The sequence below is a fragment of the Alligator mississippiensis genome, chromosome 1 (genome assembly GCF_030867095.1).
Source record: "Alligator mississippiensis isolate rAllMis1 chromosome 1, rAllMis1, whole genome shotgun sequence".
In the NCBI taxonomy this organism is placed as follows: Eukaryota; Metazoa; Chordata; order Crocodylia; family Alligatoridae; genus Alligator; species Alligator mississippiensis.
Window position 1 is genome coordinate 3,038,746 of NC_081824.1, and position 19,383 is coordinate 3,058,128.

Below are 19,383 nucleotides of genomic sequence, written 5' to 3' on the forward strand. Positions count from 1 at the left end.
TGTTTTAAGCATGTGTTAGGGATTTTGCTTTACTCAGGTGATGGAGCAAGGGCAGGGTGATCCAAGCTAGATTGGTATTTCCCTCCCCCTGCTGGAATTTGTGGGGAATTACACACGGGGCTTAATTCATTCCAAAGCCCGTGGCGTGTAAACACAAAAACAACGCACCAAAATGGCCCAGGTTAAAATTTTTAAGGCGAGGTAAATTAACAAAGGTGAAACACTGTGTTGTGTACAAATGCCCACAGATCCCAACAGTATTTTGCAACACAGAGATCCCTGTCTATATCCAGTTCCAGCCAGGGAGGAAGGCGGTGGGTGGGAAGGACACGGAGGGGTCCCCCAGTTTCTACCCAGCAGAAACTCTTTTACCCTGCTTTCCCAAAAGTTATTTGTCCCAGACCCAAATCCATTCTGTTCTAGCCATACTGTCTTTCTTAGTTCTGAGAAAAAGTCAGAAATGGTTGGGGAAGGGGAGGGAATGCATTTTAAAATAAATACAAAAAAAAAAATAAAAAAAAGAAAAAACAGGGGGTTCTGCTATACTTTGAACAAAAAGCTCTGTTTCCACCTTCTGACCTGGGTGTGCTCTCATCCTTCCCATCAGTCCAGGTATTTATTCAGGATGACTAAATGGAAGGAATTTTTAAATTTTGCCAAAGTTGGCATTTAAAGTTATGCCTAAAGTTGGCATTTTCACTTTTTTTCAGGGAACGAAGACACAGAAATGTGAGTATTTGCATAGCAGCTGTTCTACTTCTTCCAGATGGAAGCCTTTGAAATGTATTACTTATTTACTTATTTATTAGATGCTATCGTGTGCCCTCACCCTGCCAGTCTCCTTTTCTCCACACTAAACATAGACTCACAGATGATGGGGATTGAAGGGACCTCAGGAGGCCACATCTAGTTCGACCCCCTGCTCCAAGAAGGACCAGCCCCAACTAGATGATTCTAGCTAGGGCTTTGTGTAGCTGGATCTTAAAAACCTCCAAGGATGGTTAGTCCACAACCTCTCTGGGCAGCCTGTTCCAGTGTTTCACTACCCTTCTAGTGAGAAAGTTCTTCCTAATAACCTCCCCTTGTATGGCTGCCTTTAACCCCTTTATCACCTTTGTAACTGAGTTCCAGATCTGCTCCAGTTTCTCTATGATGTCCATATCATCCCTGAAGCTCAGACTTCACCACTGCCCTGTAAGAAGTATTATCACCTCCCATTTCTTGCCCACAATACTCCTGTAAATGCAACCCCAAACTGCATCTGCTTTTTTTGTGACTGTTTCATGCTGCTGCCTCGTGCTGAGATTGATTCAACATAACCCCTGGCTTCACAATTAACCATAAATGCTCACTTGCATCTTATACTCTCCCCATCCTTGTAAGTTAAAAAAGTTTGCTTTAACACCACTCCAGTTTGTACCAAATTAACAGATTGCAACTGTTTACAGGAGTGGAACATAAGTCTAAAGGAAACTTGTGTGCTATATGAAGGTCACACAGTGCAGGTACTAATCAAAAGCTCCATTATCTTATGATTCCTGAACAGGCAAGACTGAGCCAGACCAATTCCTTGTGTCGCAAGATGATTCCCCTAGGGATATTTTGTATGTACAACTTAATCACATTGGAGGTGTATCATGTACCAGGGTGAGATGCATTTGCAGACACTATCAGCAGACATTTACTCTCTGTCACAAGTGTTTGTCCCTCTATTTTGGGGGTTTTTCCCCTTTCAACTTCTGCCTCTTGTAGCTTCTTCCATCTTTCACTAAAGATCTTTTTGGGGGTAAGACTCTCAAGTAGGATGGTTGGAGAATTACAAGCCTTCACAGCATACCTGCCCTATCCAACACTGAACAAGGATAAGGCTTCCTGCAGATCTTGCCCAGAGCTGGTTTGGACTTTCATAGATTTCATAGCAATTAGGGGCTGGAAGGGACTTTATGAGATCACTGAATCCAGCCCCACTGCCATGGGCAGGAAGTCTGCTGGGATCAAATGATCTCAGCAAGATAAAAATCCAAATGCCTTTTGAATGAGTCCAGGGTAGGTGCTTGCACCACCTCTGGGGGGAATCTGTTCCAGACCTTGAACACTTGGACTATGAAGAAGTTTTTCCTTACATTGAGTCTGAAAGTCAAGAAAGGGAGGAAAGTGGATCTGGCAAACTATAGGCCCATCAGCCTGACCTCTATTCCAGGAAAATCTTAGAGAAGATTATCAAAGAGGCCATTCTTAACAGACTGACCAATGGCAGCATCCTGAGGGATAGCCAGCACAGGTGTATTGCGGGTAGGTCTTGCTTGACCAATCTCATTTCCTTCTACGACCAGGTGACCTATCCCCTGGACAAAGGAGAGGAAATTGATGTTGTATATCTTGACTTCAAAAAAGCCTTCAATCTGGTATCCCATGATCACCTCTTGGCAAAACTGGCCAACTGTGGCCTGGGGTCCACCATGATCTGCCAGCTGGGGAATTGGCTCCATGGTCAGACCCAGAGGGTGGTGGTTGATAGAAGTCAATCATCGTGGTGCCCTGTGGCCAATGGGGTCCCCCAAGGCTCTGTCCTTGGACCTATATTGTTCATTACTATATCTTGTACTATATCTTCATTACTGATGTGGACATAGGTGTCAGAAGTGGACTGGCCAAGTTTGCCAATGATACGAAATTTTGGGGTAAAGCATCCACACCTGAGGACATGACAGTGATCCAGGCTGACCTTGAGGCTCAGGAAATGGGTGGACGAGAACATGATGGTGTTTAACACCAAAAAATGCAAGATCCTCCTCATTGGGAAGAAAAACCTGCAGCTTTCTTATAGGTTCAGCAGTGTTACGCTGGCTAACACTACAGATGAAAGGGACTAGGGAGTCATGATTGACCACAAGATGAACATGAGCCTTCAGTGTGATGCTGCAGCTAGTAAAGCGAGCAAAATGCTGGCTTGCATCCATAGATGCTTCTCAAGCAAATCCCAGGACATCATTCTCCCCTTAAACTCGGCCTTGGTGAGGCTGCAGCTGGAGTACTGCGTCCAGTTTTGGGATCCACAATTCAAAAAGGATGAGGAGAAGCTTGAGAGAGTCCAGAGAAGAGCCACGCGCATGATCACAGGGCAAGAAAACAGACCTTATGACGACAGGCTGAGAGCTATGGGACTCTTCAGCCTGGAAAAGCGCAGGCTCAGGGGTGATCTGGTGGCCACCTATAAGTTTATCGGGGGTGACCACCAGTATCTAGGGCACATTTGTTCACCAGAGCGCCCCAAGGGATGACGACTAGGTCGAATGGTCACAAACTACTACAAGACCGTTTCAGGCTGGACATAAGGAAGAACTTCTTTACTGTCCGAGCCCCCAAGGTCTGAACAGCCTGCCACCAGAGGTGGTTCAAGAGCCTTCATTGAACACCTTCAAGAGTAAATTGGATGCTTATCTTGCTGGGATCTTATGAGCCCCGCTGACTTCCTGCCCTTTGGGCAGGGGGCTGGACTCGATGATCTTCTGAGGTCCCTTCCACCCTTATGTCTATGAAATCTATGAAATCTATGAATCGGCCTTCTACAAGTTTGTGGCCATTAGACCTAGCTATCCTTGTATGGTTAAGGGCTTGCAGACCAAGCCCTATGAGGAGAGACTGGGGCACCTGGACCTCTTCAGCCTCCGCAAGAGAAGGTTGAGAGGCGACCTTGTGGCTGCCTATAAGTTCATCACGGGGGCACAGAAGGAAATTGGTGAGGATTTATTCACCCAGGCGCCCCCAGAGGTTACAAGAAATAATGGCCACAAGCTAGCAGAGAGCAGATTTAGACGGGACATTAGGAAGAACTTCACAGTTCGAGTAGCCAAGGTCTGGAACGGGCTGCCAAGGGAGGTGGTGCTCTCCCCTACCCTGGGGGTCTTCAAGAGGAGGTTAAATAAACATCTAGCTGGGGTCATCTAGACCCAGCACTCTTTCCTGCCTATGCAGGGGGTTGGACTCGATGATCTATTGAGGTCCCTTCTGACCCTAGCATCTATGAATCTATGAATCTATGAATCCCTTGGGGAGCCCTGGTGATCAACTGTTTTCCCAGATCCTGATGCACTCCCCTTATAAACTTATAGGCAGCCACCAAGTCCTCCCTGAGCCTTCTCTTCACCAGGCTGAAGAGTCCAATGTCCCTCAGTCTCTCCCCATAAGGCTTGCTCTCCTGGCCTTTGATCAAATGGGTGGCTTTCTTTCAGGCTCTCTCAAGCTTATCCACATTCTTCCTGAAGTGAGGAGCCCAAAACTGGACACAGTACTCCAGCTGTGGCCTCACTAAGGCCAGGTAAAGAGGGAGGATGATGTCCCTGATTTTGCTTAAGATGCATCAGTGGATGGATGCCAGAGTTTGGTTTGCTTTGCTGGCCACAGCATTGGATTGGTGGCTCATGTTCATCTTGTGGTCAATCAAGACCCCCAAGTCTCTTTCAGTCACAGTGCTAGCGAGCGTACAACTGCCAAGCCTATAAATATGAGGCTATTTTTTTCTCCTAAGGTGTAGTACCCTGCATTTCTCTACATCGAATGTGATCCAGGTCGCCCTGTAACCCCAGCCTGTCCTCCAGAGTGACCACCTTTCTCCATAATTTAGTGTTATCCACAAACTTTGCCAGTCCCCATCTGATGCCCAACTCCAGATCATTAATGAAGATATTGAAGAGTACCAGACAGAGCCCTGAGCCCTGGGGGTCTCCACTAGTAACCTTGTGTCATGTTGATTTATTCCCATCAACCAGTACCCTTGGGTCTGACCCTGGACCTAATAGAAGAGACTGGGATGGAATTCTTCCACTACTTATATATAGATGGCCACCAAGTCCCCCTCGGTCGTCTCTTCCCCAGGCTGAACAGTCCCAGATCCATTAGTTTTTCCTCATAAGGTTTTCCCTCCAGGCCGTTAATCATTCTTGTGGCCCTTCTATGGACCCTCTCAAGATTGTCCAGGTCTTTTTGAAGTGTGGCACCCAGAACTGGACACAGTACTCCAGCTGGGGTCTCATCAGTGCCAAGTAGAGAGGAAGTATCACTTCCTTAGCCCTGCTTGCTATACATTGGCTAACACATCCTGGTGTGCTGTTAGCTCTGTTGACTACAGCATTGCACTGGTAGCTCACGTTCATCCTGGTATCAACCATAACCTCGAGGTCCCTTTCAGCCTTCTTACTGGCCAAGAAATCTCCTCCTAACCTATATTCATGCTGCTGGTTACTTCTCCCCATTTATCCTTATTGAACTGCATCCAGTTTCACGCCACTCACCTTTGCAGCTTGTCCAGGGTCACTTGGATCTGCATCATCACCCCTAGCATGACCACTTTTTCCCATAACTTAGTATTCTCTGCAAACGTGGCCAGTGTGCTTTCTACGTCCTCATCTAAACTGTTGCTAAAGCTGTTGAACAGCATGGGGCCAAGAAACGAACCCTACAGGATATTACTGGCCACCTCCCACCAAGATGATACAGTCCTATCCACTAACACTCTCTGGGTTTGACCCCTTAGCCAGTTCCCAACCCACCTGACTGTGGACTCTGCCAGCCCACAAACGCCCAGGTTTTGTTTTTTTTTAAAGAGCATCATGGAAGACTATATCAAAGGGCTTTCTGAAATCCAAGTATATGACATTATGAATTATATAAGGCACCAGTATCCAGCAGTGTAGTGTGATTTCAGCCAGGCCTTTTCAACTTCAGTGGCTTGTCTTAAAAATGTGTCTATTCATGATCTATGCAAGGCAGCAGCGTGGGATTCCAGACAACCCTTTGGGAAGTATTTGTATCCATGCAGCCATCAGCTTTGGATGTCTCTCTGGCTGTCACAGGCCATTGATTCATGCTACAATAAGACCTACTTAGACTTCTGCTTTGGAATCACCTGTGGCAGAGCACCCAAAGGACCAATCATTAGAAGAAAGAAAAAAAACAAACAGCAGCTGGGGAACTCTTTGAGATAATGTCTGTGGGTGCGTTCTTTCACTTGCCATCCTTCCCCTCTGCTTTAGGTTCCTCTAAACACTATGGACTCTGTGGTGCAGAAGGAATTGTAGGAGAAGGTGGTGATGTGATGCCTTTATATGCTCAATATAGTGTTTGAGACCACCTAAGCACATGCATGGACCAGGCAGATACTGCTGGCAAAAATGCTCCACCCATAGGTGCATCCAGCACCTGTGTCAAGGAACACTGAAGACAAAAGATACCAGTTGTTAAAAAACTTAGATTCTTAGGAAAACAGGGCTTCAAGGGGCCTCAGGATGTCATATCTGGTCTAACCCCCTGCTTATGGCAGGACCATGCCTGTTCAAAACTTCTCAGTGAGCTTTTGTTTAACTTGCACACAAAAGCTTCCACTGACAGAGACTCCACCACCTTTCTAGGCAGCATACTCCAGTGCTCAGTTACTGTAAAGTTAAGAAACTATTTATTGAGAAAGGAAAAATCTTTTCCCTCTGGGCTCAGCAAGAAATTACTGGGCAATGTGCCTTGGGTTGTGTGAGGCTAGCAGGTGGACTAGAAGGTCCCTTCTGTTCCTAGAAGCTAGGAATCTCTTAAAGCGTGTTAGCATTTTTTTCTGGGAATATCTATGGTAATGTTTGTTTCTTTTCTGAACCTAGATCCCTCTAGAGAGCAAACATGATGCCATTTTAGAAAGAAATGCAGCCATGAAATGGGAAAGGGGCAAAAGAATGAAGGACAAGCTAAAGGTAACATTATACAATGTTTAAACCCAGGGTTCACCTACACCTTGAATACTGCATGTCATGCTGGCTGTCATTCTCCATCCCCTTAAAGTAGGAGTCAGTATTATATATCCTGTGGGATGGATCCAGCCTGTGGAGCCAAGGGACTTGTCTGTAGGGGGGCCTTTGGTGGCTTTCTGGAGGTAGGGCGCTTTGGCCATGCTGGGACTGGTTAGTAGGAAACTCTACCCATACTTCAGCAATAGGGCAGGGAAAGCCATGGCAGCAGCAGCCAGGTTGGAGCACTGTCCCACTTTAGACCCAAGCCTGGCCTGTTCCTGGTTCCAGAGAAGGGCAACAAGACTGCTTGGGGACATGGAGAGGCTTGTATGCATGGAGAGGTTACATAGGTTGTGATTTCTCAGCTTAGAGAAAAGACAAGTGAAGGGGAAATGACAGACTTAAAAAATATGGAATGATGTGAGAAAGAGGATAGGGCTTTGCAGTTTGCCATCTCTCACCACACCAGAACTAGGGTGCAGATCAGGACTGTCCTAGGGAGTGAGTTTAAAACAAAGGGAGTTTTTTTCAAACAGCATGTCACTAACCAGTGGAGCCTACTGCCACATGACATTGCAAATGTCTGATCAAATGGCTGATCATTTCACCAGGCTTAAAAGGGGATTGGACGAATAAATGCAGAGCAGGTGCCTCAGTGGGTGTTAGAACTGGAATCCCATCCTGTGGGGCTACACAGTCGTTGTCTGTAGTATGGCCATGGGGCACTAGACAAGGACATTTCCTTTCTTTTTAGAATAGACCATTTATTCCCCTTGTGTTTTGGATAAACTGGTTCTGCGTGCGGCAGTGATTGTTGGACCCCTCTGAAAGGAGAGCTGCTTTTACCATGCGGGGAGCTGATCCTTCTTTCTAATCCTGCTTCATAGGTCTCCAAGTAGCTCCAACGCTGACCTAGCTTTATAGTAGCTAGCTTGAGTACTGCTAGCTGTATGGCTGCATCACCATGGGACTGAGCATGGGCTAGCTGGGAAAGAGGCTCTGCAGCCCACCGTGAGCTCTATACTGAAGTAGGTAGTGGTAGCCAGCACTGCAAAGCGGCTAGTATTCGCTTCAGATTCGATTTGGTGATTTGAATCACTGTCCCAATTTGATTCAGCTGAATCTGATTCGGAGATTTGGCTGCTGCCAAATCTCTGAAACTCCGAATTAGCCAGGCCCATCCCCCACCCGCCCAGCAATGGCTGTCCTGCCCGCCCCTGCTCCGAGAACTAGTTAAAAAAAAGCCCCAGCGCTCACTGGGTGCTGCCACGAGGGGATGATCTCTGCTTCCCCCACTGCCCCATGCTGCATGGGGGTCTCTGCATAAGCCCCCCGTGCCCCCCTCACTCCTCCTGCCCCACGGGTGCCCCGCCCGGGCCAGCTCCAGCCCTTTAAGAGAAAAAAACCAACCCAGAGTCACTTCTGCTGGCGAAAGCAATCCCTGCTGCCCTCTCCTGCCCTGTACTATGTGCAGGGCTCTGCATGAGCCCCCAAAGCCCTGAGGCCACCAGGACAGGAAAGTCCTGGGGCTTTTTTTGGTTTTTTTTCCTTAAAGGGCTGGAGCTGGCCCCAGCCTGGGCAGGGCACCTGTGGGGGGCCTGGGGGAGCAAGGGTCGGGGTGGCTCATGGCAGAGCCTCCCATGCAGCATGGGGCTGGGGGACAGTGGGGGGCCCCCACCCGGCAGCACCTGGTGAGCACCAAGCTGGGGTGGGGGGCAGCCACTGGGGGGGGGGGGGCTGGAGGCACAGGCAGGTGTTGGGGAGGTTGGAGGAGTGGGGGCACCGGGGGGGCTGGCAGGGGTTCCCCCATGGTGTCCTCCCCACTTCCCCAGTCCCCGCTCCCTTGCCCTTAGTACTTTTCCAAAGATTGCCCCTAGAATCTTTTCCAAAGATTCAGAGAGCTTTGAATTGATTCAGACGTTTAAATTGGTCCCCTGATTCAATTCAGATTCAGAGGTTCACCCACTGAATCGGGCCAAATCTCCTCCAAATAAAATCAGCACCTGAAGCTTTGCACAGCCCTACTGGAAAGCAAACTATGGAGCAGAGCTGAGTTTGAGAAAGAGTGAAGTTGGCTTAGGATGCACAACTGACTAAACTGACGCTTGTGCTGTGAACTGCTGCAGAATTCCTCGGTGCCGGGAGGGTTTCTCTGTGTAAATCCCGTGTGCTTGTGTGCTTTAGAGAAAACTGCCAAGTGACTCAGAGATTCTGGACAAGACCGATTTTGTCTACACTGTCAGCGCCAATGGATATTGGGATCAAACACTTAATCTCAACAAGGAAGAGTCAGGTGACATTAAATCTTTCTTTTGACTATGCACAACTGGAGAACAAAAGCCAACCAATGCAAGAGCAGTACTGCTGCATTCACTTTCCCTCGGGATCAAACTGGGGTTTCTCACCAGCAAAGACTTGTTTCTCACTGGCAGGTTGTACATTTGAGACAGCTAATTAAATGTTCTTAAATATTCACATTTCTTGGCTTAAGGACACATGGGGCCAGACTCCCTTTTCCCCACTGAAAGCAGAAGCAGGGCCCTCTCTCCTGCAGGAGCAACAGGTGTTTAAGCAGTTGTCCCTTTTACCTAACCCCCTCGGGTGGCAGAGATGGTGTCAGGGCTTCTGATCCCTCGGCACTAATTCAGGAGTCCCTGCCTGAGTCTGCCAAGCAGGCTGTGCTGTTCCTCCCCCCGCACACTGTTGGGCTAGTGTTGGCAGGTCCCCCCACAACTGGGCCTTGCATGTGGCAACTCCGATGCTGAGCAATGATTTCAGGCCCTCTGCCGACTCTGGCAGATGCCACTGTGGTAATTAAACTGGGGTCATCATCGCAGGCTGTTCTTTATAAGTGTTTAAACCTTGAGCTTTATTCAAATTATTTGGGATTCTGACACACACAAATAACTCAAAGGTTGGGGCTCTTGATTTCAGCCTACCCTGCCTTCTCATTCATCCAGCCTTGTGTCACCTACGGGAGGCTCCCCGAGGTCAATGTTCTCCATGTGAATTCTATTGCAAGAACATATTCCAATGGATTTCTAACTCCATTGCTCTGCGCTATTTCAGAGATACCCAAGCTGAGAGACTATGTCCGGAGTGTCTATCTGAAAGAGAAGAAGCTGCTGCTAACGGATTATGTGAGGGAGACACTGGTCATTCTCTCAGTGGTTCAAAACCTCAGGAAGACACCTGAATGCTTGGTAGGTCCTGAACTGCTTTGGATATAACAATCTTTTTCAAACTTACCAGAAGAATATTGGAGATATATTTTCCCACTGGAGCAGCTTATTTGGAAAATTCTTTCTCCCCATTTCTTCCCTGCTTTTATCTGGAAAAACAATTACATCCGTTCCAAAAGAATCACAATTTGGTGGTTAGCATGTAGATTTGTGGCTGGCCTCTAGCAGATGCAGTGGGAATGGCTCACTTGTGTATTGTAGACTCTAGGCTGCCAACAGTTAATGGGATTGTTCTTCCCATTCACTCAATAGGAAAAGGAGAGCTCTGCTTTTCACGTACAGGGTCTCAATGCTGTCTCCAGAATGGACTCAATGACTAAAGGCTAAAAATCCCTGCCCCCTTTCTCATTCACCCCCGTGAAGTTCTGATTCAGGGGCTGTATGACTCAGTCCTGTTCTCAATAGCTACTGATGCACCTTTCCTCCAATAATTTGTCCAATCCATTTTTGAATCTAGCTAAACTCTTAGCTCCGACAGCATCTGGTGGCAATGAGTTACACATTTTAATTGCATGCTGTGTGAAAAAGAACTTCCTTTGGTTAGTTTTAAACTGACTACTAGGGCTGTGCAAAGCTTTGGATCATGATTCAGATTCAGAGATGATTCGGATGATTTGGAGGCCAAATCTATGAATCCAAATTGAATTTCTGGAAGCTTTAGGCTTTCCAAATTGATTAAGAGCTTCCTAATCAATTCAGAAAAGATTCAGAAAAGATTCAGTGATTCAGAGATTCAGCTATAGGGTATTATGGGGAATCAATGAAATATCTATAACTTTGTTGTCTTTTCGCTGTTTCAAATGAAACTTGCAGGGGTGGTAGCCCCTGCACCTAGCTCCTTAATAGTTGGCAGGCTTTGTGGCCACAGCAGGGCCTAGCAGCCAGGCCTGCAGTAGTTTCCCGCCCCACCCACCATGCCCCAAAACACACACAGTCAGTTGCACAAGCACCCATGACATGAGTTTTGCCTGTCAGCATCTAGAGGTATAGGGCCCCAGAACGCAGAAGCCCCTGCACCTATCTCCTTGAAACTTGGCAAACTTTGTGGCCTCTGCAGAGGCTAGCATGTCTCCAGTTTTGACCCCACTGTGGCTTAACACATACATGTGACGTGAGTTTTGCTTTCAAGAATTTGAGGTGCAGTTTCCCCCAAACCCATGCCTATCTACTTGAAACTTAGCATGCTTTTTAGACTCAGCTGTGGCTACCATCCCTGCAGTTTTTACCCCTCTGTGCCTTAACACACACAGTGTCACCTATGCCATGTGTTTTGCTTGTCAGCAGTTTGAGGTGCAGTTTCACAGAAACCCCTGCACCTATCTCCTTAAAACCTGGCAGACTTTGTGGCCTCAAGAAGATATACTACTCCTGCAGTTTTTGTCCCACTGTGGCTTAACACACACGTGACATGAGGCTTTTTTGTCAGCAGCTTGAGGTGCAGTTTCCCAGAAACCCCTGCATCTATCTCCTTGAAACCTGGCACACTTCATGCCCTCCATAGAGGCTCCTGCCCCAGAAAGTTTCATCCAAATCAGACAACAGACTACAATGTTATAGATATTTCATTGATTCCCCATTATACTCTATGGCCAAATCTCCAAATTTGCTCTGAATCAGCTCCGAATCTTCTGAAGCAATTCGGCCAAATCAAATTGGAAAAATAATTTGGAACTCTGAATTGAATCTCTGGCATCCAAATTGGCCGAATCTGAATCGAATAGTTCCCTATTCACACAGGCCTACGGGTGAAAAATGTATCCCTAATGACCATTTTGCTGTGTATGTATGTGGAACATTTTGAGGGCCAAAACTAAGAAAGAGTGATTCTGCAGAATTCCTCTGCACCCTATAACTCACCTTCTTGCCCAGTGATTTCCTGCCCCTTCTCCCAGCTTCCCAGTAAGCCTCAATGATAGAGCCCTGGATAAGTACTGAAGAACACCAAGTACGGGGTAGGTGACACCATCTTTCTGCCCCCTGATAATCTTAAGATGCCCTTAGGGAGGTGTTGAACCAACAGGAGCCAGCCTTGCAGTTTCTAGAGGGAAGAACGTCTGGAAGATATTTCTATTATCTCCAGAGCTGGGTGATCAGTGATATGTCTTATGGGGTTCTTCTATTCCAGGATCAATTTGGTGAGCAGGATCACTTGGAGAACTCTGTCAAGAAGGAAATTATGGCTCTGGAAGAACAGGTTAAAAAATGTTTTGACCAGATGAATCATCCCCTTGATGAAGGTGCCAAGGATGCCATTAAATCCAAGAAGAGAATTATAAGTACATTCCTTGATGTGAGTATTGCGTGTTTACTCAATGTCTGCAGCTTTTTTTTCTCTGACTAGCTGTTGCCTCCACAATCCATTCCCTCTCTGCTGCATATTATTATTAGGGAAAGCTTTGAAATGTATGGGTGAAAGACAATATCATTAGGTTTTGAGAAGATTAATGAAGATTTCCAATGGGCATTGGGCAAAATGCACTTGCAAAGAGTAATGTTCTATAGGCCAGGGTCCATTACCTACCTCACATTGACCTTTAGCTTCTTCCAGTGGGACTTCAGCAGTCCTGCCCATAGAGTAGAATCATAGGGAACTGAGGGTGGAAGGGACCCGGGTCTTCAAAACCTCCAAGCATGGAGAGTCCACTACCTCTCTGGGGAGCCTGTTCCAGTGCTTTGCTACCCTTCTAGTATGAAAGTTTTTCCTAATATCTAAACTTAATTTGTCTGCTGCAACTCAATGTGTAAAGATAGAGAAACTTAGCCCAACAGGGCCACATTCTGCCTGTGACAACTGGCCATTTGGTTTTGTAGGGCCTGCGAAGCCTATTGGCAAGCAGATGAGATAACTGAAGTAGATCCACATAAAGACTTATATGGACTGAGTTGCCAAAATCCAATATATTTACAACCCCTGCAAGCCCCCACCTAGCTGCTATCTTACCCTCAAGTCAACAAAGATGAAGCTTATGTTTCACCAACACCTAAAGCTTTGCCTCTGGGCACACCCAGAACCACTTTGACATTTGACACTCCTGAACAGTGTGCCCTATTGGGATCTACACACTAGACTTCCCCCAGGTGCCTCACCTATGTGACAGGAATGCTTAACATTGGCTGAATGGGTCCCTCTGTCCACAAAATGTATTGAATCCAGAGTCGAGAGAGGCATCTCCAAGGAGGGTTGAATAAGTCAAAGAAAGGCTGGAGTGAAGACCTCCGCACTTCTACTGGCTAGGTTAGGGGGCTCAGTGTGCTGGTGACTGTGGATTTCATTATGAGAAAATTAAATTTCCTTCCAAAACATTAAAGGCCATTGGCATCCAATTCAGGGATGTGGTTTCCACAGGAGTGATGACAGGGGGGTGTCACATCGCAGCTGGTTGGGGCTGAAGCCCTCATGGGTTTAGCCCTGTGGCTCTGTTGCTGCTTCTCCCCTGGAGAATGAAGATGATCCTCCCTGGGTTCTGTTGACTTACCTATTTAGGCAGTGAAGTCTTCAGGGAATACAATTATAATTAATTATTCCTACCACACTTTAATCACAGCTGTGTTTCCAATTGTACAGCGAGACAACGGAAACCAAGGTTTTTATGGCACCCTCAAAGCCCTGTGCCTGAGGCATGGTATGTACGCATCCCAGTCCTGCCCCCGGATAGACATCAATGATGCCCTCAGCCCATCTTTGATAAAATTGACAAGATGTTTGGAAACATATTCAGGTGAGAGAAACCCTGCCCCATGTGGCCTGCAGAGATGGTACCCATGGCAGTGGGACCAGGGAACCCATTGTGGTATGCATATGGCATGAAGCAGGAAAAAGAGCTCCGTCTTAGAGGCTCACAAGCTGAAGGTTACAGAAGGAGGGTCAAGTGGATGGAAGAGGCAAATGCTGGTGGATGGGTAGGAGGGGGAGTAGTAAAATGAATAGAAAATCATAGTTCCCAGTTGATGACTTGCCTAACCGCATGCCAGCCTGGAGCAATCAGTAAGGAGCACAAGGGATTTAATAGAGATTCAGGTGAATGTTCAACCACTATTGTGATGACTACTTGAGCACTGCTGCTCCCAACTTCCACTTGTGCAAAGGCCCAGGCTCCTTGTGCTGCTTTTGTTAATTTTCATAATAATTAACCCCTGTTTGGAGCAGGGAATGTTGCCCAGCCCGGGGTGCTTGTGCACATTATGTTGTTTAGATACATAGGCCTTTGTGAATAGGCAACTATTCGATTCAGATATAGCCAATTCAGAGTCGGCCGATTTGACTTGCAGATTTGAACCACTTTTACAATTTGATTTGGCCGAATCAATTCAGAAAAAATTCGGAATAGATTGGGCGATTCAGAGTTTCAGCCATAGGGTATAAGGGGGAATCAATGAAATATCTATAACTTTGTTGTCTTTTGGCTAATTCATATGAAACTTGTAAGGACGGTAGCCTCTGCTGAGAGCATGAAGCGTGCCCAGCTTAAAGGAGATAGGTGCAGGGATTTCTGTGAAACTGCAACTCAAACTGCTGACAAGCAAAACACCGTGTGTGTTAAGGCAAGAGGCGGTGGGGGTGAAAACTGCAGGGGTAGTAGCCACTGCTGAGGCCACAAAGTCTGCCAGCTTTCAAGGACATAGGAGCAGGGACTTCTGGGTTCTGGGGCCCTGCACCTCTAGCTGCTGACAGGCAAAACTCGTGACATGGGTGCTTGTGCAACTGTGTCTGTCTTGGGGCATGGGCGGGTGGGGAGACTACTGCAGGCTTGGCTGCTAGGCCCTGCTGTGGCCACAAAGCCTGCCAGCTGTTAAGGAGATCGGTGCAGGGGGGTTCTGGGGCCCTGCACCCCACACTGCTGACAGACAAAACTCGTGACATGGGTGCTTGTGCAACTTTGTCTGTCTTGAGGCATAAGCAGTTCCCAGATCTGTATTGATTCTTTCCTCTGCTTAGTCTTTGGTTTTGTATGTGTTAATCCTTGCTCATTAACTTATTATCTAGTAGCTAGCTACTGTGTATTGAGCTGGTCTCTGAGTGAATCGTGATTGATTGGTAACACAGTAGCTTGGCAGCCCGGCCTGCAGTAGTTCCCCCTTGAAACTTGGCAGGCTTTGTGGCCTCAGCAAGAGCTACCACCCCTGCAGTTTTCACCCCACTCTGGCTTAACACACACATGTGACATGAGTTTTGCTTTTAGATGTTTGAGGTGCAGTTTCCCAGAAACCCCTGCACCTATGTCCTTGAAACCTGGCATGTGTCACGCTCTCATCCCTGCAAGTTTCATCTGAATCAACAAAAAGACAACAAAGTTATAGATATTTCATTGATTCTCCGTTATACCCGATGGCCTAATCTCCGAATCTTTTCTGAATCTTTTCAGAAGCTCTGAATCGATTCAGAAAGCCTAAAGTTCTGGCGATTCAGTTCAGATTTGTAGATTCAGCCTCCAAATCATCCAAATCATCTCTGAATCCAAATCATGATCCAAAGCTTTGCACAGCCAGGGGACCACCAAGGTCCCAGGAGGAGACAAGACCCTCACCCCCCACCCCCACCCTGCTTCTAGGCACGCAGTAATTGGGAATATTTTAAAAATGGGTACACCAGAGGTGGGGTGGGGGGAGGAGGGGAAAGGGGAAGGATTAGGCTACAGATCAGTGCCTGCTAAGGAAGAGCTAAGCTGTCTTAAGTGTTTCCATGGTTTCCAATTGTGTTCTCTGAAGCAAAATGGCAAGCGTCCCTACAATTGTTCTGTAAATGATGAATGATCGAGCATGGACAAATAGGTTTAAAAAAACAAAAAACAAAACCCAATTGCTGCTCTGCCCCAAAATTAACCACGCCAGTACATTTCTTGGGGACAGCACCCAAAAACGCTTGTCTGATCAACAGGAAATTTGTGCTTATGCGAGCGTATGCTTATGCTGGCTGTGGCAGGGGGACTATTGATGGAACCGCAAAAAAAAACCCCCAACCCATCTCACCCCACGTCTCCCCATCTCACAACGTGTCACCCCATGCACCCCATGTCTCACACCATATGCTGGTTGCTTATGAGGGCTTATGCTGCCCGTCATCTCACCCAATGTCCCATCCCACTGTCACACCCATGCACCCCATGTCTCAGCCCATTTCCCCAAAATTGACAAAGCTAGTAGATTTGTGGGGAGAGCACCTGGAAATGAATCACTGGGTGAATGGCAGAAAATTGAGCGGGGTGGGAAAAGTCTAACTGAAAGCCACCCAGAGAAAATAAACCTAAACTGCCCCTTGCTGTAATTAAGTACTAGGAGGTCAGCAGGATAAAACTGTTAGGAGATGCCCTCTAGCATCTTTTAGGATTAATAGCACATTAACCAATTACGAGTGGTAAGTGTGTTATGTATGCGTTATGTGCAAAATAGTAAGGGGAATCATCTTGGTACATTGTGCCAATGAAATAAACCCAGAGAATATCTTTAGTTAGAAAAAACCAATAATGTGTACAACTGCCTCCAGAAGCTAGTGCCCATTTGGACTTTTTAAGTGGCTTCCGGAAGTGAATAAACATCTGTGGGGCATATCCTGTGCCCCCAAGAAGATGGGCTCACCCCATTAGCAAGGCAAGTAAAGTGGAGATGCAGAGCAAGGAGCTCACATGCTTTTATCTCCACTTCCCAGTAGTTTCTTGTGGTTTACTGTAGCTGGCTGCTGGTGCATTTCCAGAGAGCAGCTCCTCCAATGAAATGAGCTCAGGACAAAGGGATATGAAGTTTACCAAGGGGAATGTCCCAGCAATGCCAGCTGTACGCTCCCTGGTCCCTGCTGCCCCAGCCCCGGGCCTTCCGTCCTGCTTCCTCACCAGCTATATGTAATGTGGTAGGGAAACAAGCCTGTCATCCTTTCCATGATCAACCCTTTATTATTGCAATAGGATCCAAAGAGGCACTCGAGCCACATTGAGAGACAAACTGAATACCTTCATGGACGCTGTGAGGAAGAAATTTGAGAAGGTTGGGGAGGAGAATTCAGCAGCTGATAACAACTGCCAGCCCAGCTTCCTTATGCAAGAAGTAAGTACATGTTAAAAGGGAGGGGGCCAGGCCAGCAGCCGGAGGACAAGTGTTTAGCACTGCCAGCTGCAGACCAGGCCATAAGCTCTCCTGTTGTCCTGTTTCTTCACCCTGTTTCTCGTGACTCTGGAACCAGGGTTCATCTCTGGTAAGAGAAATGGCCATGAGCAGCTCTGCCTTGTACCCAGCAAACCCAGTACACAGCATTTACTGCCTGGAAGCAAGAGCCAGAACATCAGGTGCTGCAGAGCCAAGAGCAGAGAATAACCCCAGTCCTCTGATTGCAGGCTTGGTTGACTCTGGAATTACTAAGAGCACCCTAATGACTGCTCAGAGTCGGATCAATCATCAGTTTGAGGTCAGAAAGAAATTTTCCCCCTGGTCAGATTGGTACAGGCTGTTGGGGTTTTTGCCTTCCTCTGTTGCAGCCCCTTGCTGCCTGTCATACAGCCCTCGATGCCTTGCCAAAACTCAGTAAGCGGCCGTCTGCCCAAAATAATTGCTCGCCCCTGCTCTGTAGCCTCTGCCTGGTCTCTCTGGAGCGAAGCGGGATGTTGGCTACTGTGGTCCCCCTGATTTACTTGTGGCAGGTTTGGGTCTTACACCTTGGTAGGTGGCATCTGGGTAGATGGTAGTTTTATTAAGAGGATATAAACTTGTACAGGACAGTTTGGACGGGGATAATCCTGCCTCAGGCAGTGGATTGGACTAGATGACTTAATGCAAATCCCTTCCAGTCCACTTTCTCTTTGATTTCTATCATCTAATGGCTTATGTAAGTTATGTCTGCAGTCATGGCTCTGTAAAGGCCATCTTGCCAGCTGGGCTAAGTGGGTGTTTTTAGTCAGTGGCATTGGCTTTTGGCACTGAGGGATTCCCCTGTGCCAGGGACATGCCTATCTGCTTTGCATGTCAATCAGAGACAAGTCCCTGCACATGCCAAAGAAATCTGGTTAGACCAGCAATAAATAGCAAGAATTAAAAATGACCCAGGGCATTTTTATGAGATAGCTCATATTCCACTCTGCCCCAGTGCTACCATAATTGCTAGAGCAGTTGTGTTTTATGGGCCTGCTGTTTTGTGGACTACCAGGATGAAAACTGAAAGGCCAGTGGTAAGCATTTGGGAGGGCCAACTGCCCAAGACCTTCGCAGATTAGTTCTAAGCTTGGTATCTAATACATGTAGTTACCAAACCTGCCCTGATCCCTGGTGAGGGACTGTAGTCAGCTACATCTGCAGGGCCAGAGATTGGACAGCCAGGATTTGACAAGGAGAAGAAACAGACAGATGGGCAGAAACTCCAGCAGAGATTCAAGGTGGGTGCACTCGATCAGGGAAACATGAGACGTAGCATGGAAACAAGGGGTTGTCACATGGGTGGGGGGGGGGCAGGAGTTAGGAAAGTAGAAGTTAGTTAGGGTGGGATCAAAGGTCCCATAGCCTTTAGACAGAGAAGGGTGTTGCACAGCTTGCAGGCTGTTCATGGTTTTCTAAGCTCTGTCCCTAATGCTTCCCAGTCCTACAAATGTCATTTTCATTCCAGGGGTAACCAATAAGAAGACCCTAAGGGGTCCTGTTGGCTTTGTAGTCCAAACTGTTTCTTTAGACCATTTGACAGAAAAAAAAGGATTGAAGGGACATTGACACATGCTTCAAATTAATCCTTGCAGATGAAAGTCATCATGAGTTCCCTTGACAGATACATCCTCCAGAAGAAGGCAGATATCTACCTGTCCCTTTCGCTCTCCATTCAGAATGATCTAGAGCCGTATTATGATGGTAGGACTGATTCCCCTCAACTGTTCTGCATTTTGTAGTCTTAGTTTGTCCTCCAAGCCCTTGGGATGTTTTCCCCAAGTGATGGAACAGCATGCTTTAATATTTTGCTGTCTTCCAGAGCTCACACACAGGGACCCTCCCAGTTTCATTAGCACCAGCAAAGCAAGCAGGAGAGCATGTGATTTGATGTTTTAGGTGATGTAGATTCGATGGGTATTGCACCATGTTCTTGGGGGAAGATGTCAACATCCCCAAGGATACCCCCCAAATCACTTCTGTTATTGAAAGTCTCCTCTTGCTCCTTGTGCTTATTCAGAGCCTCCCAGCATTTAAACTGGCCTCTGAACAAAAATATTCAGCAGCTAGGGATCAGATTGTTATCCTTGTTGATGAGTGGAGGGGTTCCAGAAGGGCTGAAGCAGCCTGGGAGGGGACGTGGGATCCTGTGTGGAGGCAGGAAAGGGAGATAAGCATTGAGGATGAATCTTAGCCCAGGGGCTGGGGCTGGCACAAATCAGTCCCTACTTGGTGCCACGCTGGCACCCACAGATAGC

The 19,383-nt window shown here is 47.2% G+C and overlaps 1 protein-coding gene across 1 annotated transcript in view; it reads left to right on the top strand.

The window, feature by feature from the left end:
* Nucleotides 1-19,383, top strand: part of LOC106739843 (nuclear GTPase SLIP-GC) — a 49,348-nt gene that overhangs the window by 21,418 nt on the left and 8,547 nt on the right. Inside the window, 9 exon segments of the mRNA XM_059727187.1 lie at nt 711-729; nt 6,645-6,734; nt 8,955-9,063; nt 9,840-9,973; nt 12,138-12,302; nt 13,578-13,680; nt 13,683-13,731; nt 16,897-17,047; nt 18,721-18,829. Coding sequence (XP_059583170.1) covers nt 711-729; nt 6,645-6,734; nt 8,955-9,063; nt 9,840-9,973; nt 12,138-12,302; nt 13,578-13,680; nt 13,683-13,731; nt 16,897-17,047; nt 18,721-18,829 — 929 coding nt within the window.